Here is a 7,623-nt window from a genome sequence, read left to right as displayed (position 1 = left end):
CGTACCGAGTTGTTTATTTGTCTCCGTCCCATTGTTTTTTTATGGAATATACAAGTCTCTCTTCTAATTGCAGTCAATATTTAAATACTGCATACAATTTATCCTCTCTTTATAATTTATCTAGTGAGTGTTGGTTTTTTATGACATTATTTCTGTAACGAAATTGAAATGGTTATGAAATGAAATTTAAATTATTTGAACTTTTGGGGTTTTGTAACTTCAATATTAAATCTTATTTAAAGTGAAACAGCTAATTTCTTTGCAGCCATAATAGTCACATTTGGTCAGATGAAACACACTACTACCCGCACACTACTCGTCGGTGGTATAGCTTTCAGAGGAGATTCGGTGTCAATGTCAATGGCGATCGTTTAATTGGGCCGCATTTTCTACCTGAACATCTGAATGGGCCGCGTTACTAATTTTTAGTAGAATTGTTTGAAAACCTTCCCCTTCGGGCTTACAGCAAATGTTGTTAAAATATTAAAATTATGATGCTAATAAAAACTGATTTTTGGCAAGGCATGCTCAGACCTCGAGGTTCTTGCTGGGCAACAATAACAATTTAATATGTTGATTGCATAAATAAAAAATAATTTATAGCATTTTAAATTATTATTGGTTGACGTGAGCAAAACCGTTTATTTATTGTCTTTATATGAGCGAAAATATATAAATATGGCAACGTTGCATCTAGGGCGCGTTGTTCATAGGTTCATATCGTAGCCGTGCATAATATTGTGACGTCAGCCGGTCAGTAACAGCCCGAAAAGGGGGTTAAATAATGATTTGAAAATATTTTTTTTCAGCTTAAATATGCATTTAAATTTTTTTTTAATCACGCCATCGTATTATACTTATTTTTCTCTATCTGCTCTTAAAATTAATGACATTATGACTGAATCACCCTGTATTTAAATAATAATATTTTACAACCCCCTAGACGGGCAACCAAAGAAAAACGAGGGTGGTTCTGAGTTGCTTCAAATACTAGTCAAAGTACTACTGGCACATACACGTTGTCGCATACATCCACAAGTACCGAGTCTAGTATGTTGGGTACATTTGTACAAAATGGAACGCAAAAGAAAATGTAGAAAAATAGAGGTAAAAGTATAGCAAATATCTACACATTTCTCCGACTGCTCGCGAGTTGATCGCCGAGTGGCCGGTATCGTGACATCATTACCTGTTCTCCCGCAGTCTTGACCTTTTTAGGGGTCTTACAAATTCAGAATTAAATATATCACTTATTATTAATCCTATTGACCTAATTTTTTTAAGATATATTTAGGTGGTTAAATACTATCAGAAATTGAAAGAAAAAGTTTAAAATTATATATCATTGTCCTATTGTATACCTTTCGGTTTTGCACGAAATGACTTACTATGAATCGTCGTAAGGATAACTAGCAACAACAGCACCCCCGTGTAAATTTCCAGACAAAACAAACGGCCTTGATATGATCCATGTCATCACAGCTATGGTCTCTGGCTGTCGACCAGATAGAATCGTGCCTAAAACGAACATTATTCAAGCCGGTACATATTTTAATACAAATGAGACTACAACTATTGCACTGTTTACAATTTATGCATATTCTAATGCATACTATGAATTATTTATTACTATTATCTCTGAGTTTGTACTTGACGGAGGAATGTGATTAAATCTTTTGATATTTACCCGCTCTTACGACTTCAAACTGGTCTGGGAAGTCCCTATTGAGATCCACAGCATTCTCGTTTTCTCTACCCACGTAGTGCTGTTTTGATTCGCAACGCCCCTCCTGAAATAAAAGGCATTTTTTTAATTGAAAAGTTTTTTCCTCGATAGATATATCTATCTCTAGTCAAGTAATAAAAAATAAATTCAACAGATTAAACGATTTACTTTAATTATAATTTACCGATTAAAAAAACATATCTTTATCTGAACAGGTAGGAGTAAATAAATAAACAACTCAAGCATACATTTATAATTGTATTTTGATTTTATTAAAGAGGAATTGCTTTAAATATGGAGGACATGGATTATTAAACTTGTTTTATTTATCAGGAAACAGCAGAAAATTTAATGCAAGGGTAATTTTTTTAGATTGTCAAGACTTGGAGGTCAAATCTTTCAAATATGGTTTAATAAATTCAGAATCTGTATGATGTCCTGGGAAATAAAAAAGTTATTTATAGTATACCATTACAATGTACCTATGCATCAATTCATTAAAATGTACAGACATGCACAAAAACAAAATAAAAATGGTAATCACTGAATTCCAGGAAGCTCTGTGGTCATGTGTTTGGGAAGTACCTACATTAGAAAATTCACGCTACGTTTATAATAACATGATTCTGCTAATTGCAAAAATAAACATACCTCAGAATTTTCGTATCCATCTGGATTCATGGAGGGCATTAGGAAAATATCGGTTGTGTCGACCAGCTTGGTCACCCTGTCGATTTTTCCGTAATTACGGACCAAATATTGCGCCAAATAAATCATCAACTGCCTACCCAGGCTCTCATCCCCGTGCATATTGGCAACATACTTGAACATGGGGGTGAGCAACGTCCTGTTGGGGACATTGGAGTTTATTTCTATGGCCCATAGGTCCCTGTTCTTCACCGATTTCCCTATCGAATGCAGCCTTACGAGATTCGGGTGCTCCGTTTCCAATTTCTTAAATAAGTTAGTCAATTCGTCATAGTTGAGATAGCTAGGGTTTTCCAGGAACTTCTCATATTCGGCTTCGCCAGTCGGGACGCTTAGAGATTCACTTAATTTTAATATCACGCACGTCAACAGTATTGCTTTAGAGAACATTTTTATTTGTGTTTTGTATTGCTCAGTTTACCATTTTTTTAAAGGTTCTTTTATCTCGCCTACAACCTACGTCAACAATAAATTTACAGCACAATAACTATTCTATAACAGGAACAGGTTATGATTCGGAAACCGTAATTCTAAGTGGGACGGGGATAAGGCGGATGTTATGAGAACGTAATGCGTTGGAGAAGGATAAAATAATTCTCGGAAATAACGCAGATTTCCTTCAGTTGATAACTGCGCAGGCAACTAGTTTTACATATTACTGTATAAAAGGTTGCCTAAGTCTCATCTTCGAAAACTTAAATTTCTCATTTTTCCTCCATATTTTAATATCTGCCCTGTTTTTATACACCTATATTTTTAATTTTACTAAACACTACTATATATATTTTGTTTAAACATAATAAAATATATCTTTTTATGCAACCAGTATCACAACCATTCGTATAAGGGGTTGTCTGGATACGTGCATTAAGAATTGGACATTATATTTTTTTACCTTTCCCAAAATCGATAGCTTCTGATCATTGAGTTCCGCTCGGTGGTGGGGTAGTTTTATTCATAAATTGTGTAATTCAAATTTTGTAGTACTTAAGCTAAAGGTAAAGAATCTATAATTAAGCTAATAAATTTATTTATTTATTTAGTGACGGATGCTTTGTGGTTCATATAGTGTGAGTTTCCTGAATAAAAAAAAATTGTTAACGTGAAAATAGTGCTAATTAAAAATTGATTGAGTGAATCGTTTATAGTATTTGGTGTTAAGGCAGTGGAAATAATTATAAATTGCTTTTCCAGTCATAGACAATTTTTGGAACATAATTTTGTAACATTATTAATATACAGAGTGGTCAAATATTTTTTTTTTATTGAATTTTGAAGTTTTTTGTAAGGAATTAAAAATTTAGAATTAAAAGAAATAATTACAGATTAATTTATATAACGTAAAATGGAAACACCTTTGTTAAAAGTACAGGGTGATTCACAAACTGTGACCAAAAATAAAACCTCTTATTCTTTGGTGAATTTTAAAGGGAGTCTCGTATAAATTTTTTTATCTAGGACGCTTTGTTATAAAAAATACAGGGTGTTAAACTTAAAAAACTAATATTTTTAAATTTTTTAAATGTTTTGAAAACTAGTAAGTGAAATAATTTGAAATTTGGCACATGTATTTATTTAAACAATATCCAAAATCTGAGGTCTTTTACGAAAATTTAGATGCTCCAGTGGCGGAGATACAGGGTATCGGTGGCATATTTTTCTGAATAAAATAGTACGCCACTGCTTTGTGGTAACAATCATGATATTTTAGGATTCATCATTCAATTTTCTACAAATTACTCTTATGTTTTTCGAAAAAAGCCTGATTTTCGAGTAAAACTTAAAAAAACAACTGAAAATACTTTTACTTAAATGACATGAAAAGCACTAATTATTCTGTTATTTATTCGAATACAGAAATTAATAAAATTAGTAATCATTTTATTGATTTTATTTGAGTAAATGCTCAAAAAAACCCATTTCCACGAACAAAGGCCCGACATCTTTTTAGTAACGAAAATGTAATTTGTTCGAAATTATTGTTGCTTGAATCAGATGAAAAGCATTATTCTTTCTTCTAACTGCTGAGACTGTCAAAGTTGATATCGCAGCCGACTAAGTAATTTTAAAAAACATTATATTCGAATATCGAAGTGTGTTCTCAGTTAGTTTTTTAAGTTTTACTCGAAAATAGGGCTTTTTTCGAAAAACATAAGAGAGTAGTATTTGTAGAAAATTGAAGGACGAATCCGAAAATATCATGATTGTTACCGCAAAGCAGTGGCCTACTAATTTATTTAGAAAAATATGCCACTCATACCCCCGCCACTGGAGCATTTAAATTTTAGGAAAAGTCCTCAGATTTTGGACAATGTTTACATAAATACATATGTCCAATTTCAAACTATTTCATTTCCTATTTCATTTAAATTATTTAAAAAAATTAAAAATATTTTTTTAAGTTTAACACTGTATCTTTTTAACGAAGCGTCCTAGATAAAACTTTATAGGAAGAACTCCTCTTAAAATTCACCAAAGAATACGAGGTTTCATTTTTGGTCACTATTTATGAATCACTCTGTATATTTATTAAACGATTTAATTCCGGTTTGTTTTGAAAGATAGAGCTTAACAATTTCTATAACTTCATATAACATATGAATTAATTGCCACTTATCAGTCTACTTTTTATTTAAAATCCGACTATGTTTTATTTCTTTTAGTATAAGATAGTTAATCTATATAAACTTTGTAACTTCAAAGTTATTATTTTTACTAAAATGACGTATAAATATTTTCTTACCTATTTAAATGTTTTTGTTTCATAATCCGAAAAGAACAGCTTAAAAATTAGGAAAATCTCTCATATTTACGTAGTTAAAAATATGACAATTAAAAAAGTTACATTATTAAACAGTTTCAACACTTCATAAAATAAATTTCATCCGTTTCTGTCCATATTAATTAATTGTTTTTCTTGTTATTACTTTTTGTGTAAGTAACTACAAATATTATTATGTTGTGTTATTTTAGTGTTAAATACATTTTCTTTGGGAAGTTAGAACATTTATTTTTTTTAACTCCTTTAATTTTATAAGTAAATAACTGTTTTGTTGCATTATTATAGCTGCTATACGATTCTTGCAAATCATTGTTCAAATGACAGAATGAATTTCCACATTAGTATTTACAGAAAATCCTGAAAAATCGTGGGTGGTCATGTGATTACCATACCAGACCCAAGGATTAATGTCGTAAAAACCAGCCACAATCGTAAAAAGATTTACTCGGTAGCATCTATGAAAGAACTATAACCAAATTACTGATTGCAAAACTTTTCCCTTGCCATTTGTTTTGTAAAAAGAGGAAAGTACTGTTAATTCCCAAACCCAATGACACTCACAATCAATCTAAGAGGATACGTTTGCGGTTATATTAATTACGTCCTTTAATGTTCCCTGATCTATATTAGTAATTGATAATCCTAGTTTTTCTTCAGTTTTATCTGCTGCATCGAGAAAATAACTTATTTTTTTACTCAAGCGGATAGCAGTCGGTCGGTTGAAATTAATTTATTATTATTTTTTTTTTTCAGAAAAGTAACCTGAGTACATGCTGAAAATGAGGGTGAGTCTCTTGTTTTTTATTCTTTGTCTTGCAAATATACAGGGTGTAAAAGACGAGTAAAAAATAAACGTAATTCTGCAATTAATTTAGGTACATAAATGTAATTTTGTTTCTTCGAAATACATCCTTCAAAAATAATGAGAAAGACATAAATTCTCTTATTTTGAATAAAACACTCGGTATACTTCCGCAGTTTTTGAAAGAGGACGAAATTTTATGTCGTAAGACATTTTTCTTGAAGTAAATAGTTTTAGAGATGTAATAAATTTTAAAAGCTTGTATAACTTTTTTGACATGAGATTTTCGCTATTTTCGGCAAATAGGATATTTTACAATTAAAACATATTAAAAAACAGCGTAACATTTCCTGTTACAAAGTTGCGTCTACTGTCAATTCGTCGTTACTCACCCTGTATACTGCTTCTCCTTTAAGAAAAAAATATATGCACGGAAGTTGAAGATATTTTCTTCAATATTTTGGTTTTCCAGTAAAAAGAGGGATTGAATCTTACGTTAAATTAAACAGAGTGACTCAAATTAAACATGTTTTCAAAACTTCTGGTAATTGAAGGTTTTATTCAAATTACATTTGGTACACATCATTGGATAAGCTTTTAATAATAAAATAATAATACCTCTCTAATTTTTTTAAGCGGTAGGTCGAAATATGCTTTGTTTCGAGATACATAGAGTGTATAAATTTTAATTTTTTATTTATTTTTATTAATTATTTCAAAGAGTTTTAAAGATATTCAGCCCTATGCTGTAAAAACATTGAAATTAATATCAACCTTGAAGTGATTTCAATGAAAATTGATTTGTTCTTCAATTTTGGAGAAAATTGGTATGCACTAAGAACACTTGATTACAATACNCATCCCATTCTGTGTTAATACATACGGTGTGTGGTTCGCTTGGCAGTTTGGTTAATCATTGTTTTTATGTCTAAATGGGTCAAAACCGAGGATTGTACAAATACTGTATAATTCCAGGCTGCAAAAGTACCTCAAGATCGACTCTGAATAAAATATTTATTTCATTACCGAAAAATGAAAAGTTTATGTGATGTTATCCACGGTTTCCCCAGCCATGGTATGCAAATCAAAACCACCTTCGTTTTTCTTTGAACATTTAGAGCACAATTTTCAACTTTATGCCGGAAAAAAAATTCTGCTCCATCTAAATGTTCGTGTTCACAAAAAATTCAAAATATGTCGGCAAGAGGGAAAAAAATTGTACTCCATCTAAACGTTCCAGTCCACAAAAATTTTGAAATACGAAGCGAGAGTGACCTATAAGCAATATACAGGGTGATTCAGTCATAATGTCATTAATTTTAACCACGTATTCGGAAAGCTTAATAAAGACAGAAAATCGGAAAAAAAAGTTTTTTACTCGACTTTTAAAAATGAAGGAAATCAACCCATAACTCCCGCTACGAGGGCTGCCCTGCCGATGCCCGGATGCTCGGAAAATTTTGTAACGTAATGTCACGAACAGTTGTCGGCTAAAGGAACAGCGTTGCCAAGTTCAGGTTCAAGCTCGCCAGGTTAGTATTTGACATATAACCGACCACTTCGTACACTCGATGCACCTGGGCGACTACAGCTACTACGAAAACA

The 7,623-nt window shown here is 31.5% G+C and overlaps 2 protein-coding genes across 2 annotated transcripts in view; one reads left to right on the top strand and one right to left on the bottom strand.

Annotated features, from left to right (window-relative positions):
• LOC108910193 (carboxypeptidase D) overlaps positions 1-2,963 on the bottom strand; it is a 16,258-nt gene extending 13,295 nt beyond the window's left edge. Inside the window, exons 1-3 of the mRNA XM_018714733.1 lie at positions 2,378-2,963; positions 1,688-1,790; positions 1,389-1,518 (exon numbers count right to left, since the gene is read on the bottom strand). Coding sequence (XP_018570249.1) covers positions 1,389-1,518; positions 1,688-1,790; positions 2,378-2,824 — 680 coding nt within the window. The 5' untranslated portion in view covers positions 2,825-2,963. The remainder of the gene's footprint in view (positions 1-1,388; positions 1,519-1,687; positions 1,791-2,377) is intronic.
• A 2,952-nt stretch (positions 2,964-5,915) lies between these two features.
• The window catches only part of LOC108910181, a 12,542-nt gene continuing 10,834 nt past the window's right edge, over positions 5,916-7,623 (top strand). The window contains exon 1 of the mRNA XM_018714722.1: positions 5,916-6,001. Within this exon, the coding sequence (XP_018570238.1) occupies positions 5,987-6,001 (15 nt within the window). The 5' untranslated portion in view covers positions 5,916-5,986. The remainder of the gene's footprint in view (positions 6,002-7,623) is intronic.

This window comes from Anoplophora glabripennis, unplaced genomic scaffold (assembly GCF_000390285.2).
Source record: "Anoplophora glabripennis isolate ALB-LARVAE unplaced genomic scaffold, Agla_2.0 scaffold322, whole genome shotgun sequence".
Lineage (NCBI taxonomy): Eukaryota > Metazoa > Arthropoda > Insecta > Coleoptera > Cerambycidae > Anoplophora > Anoplophora glabripennis.
The sequence above is the reverse complement of the archived record's forward strand: the minus strand, read 5'-3'. Positions and strand labels throughout refer to the sequence as shown.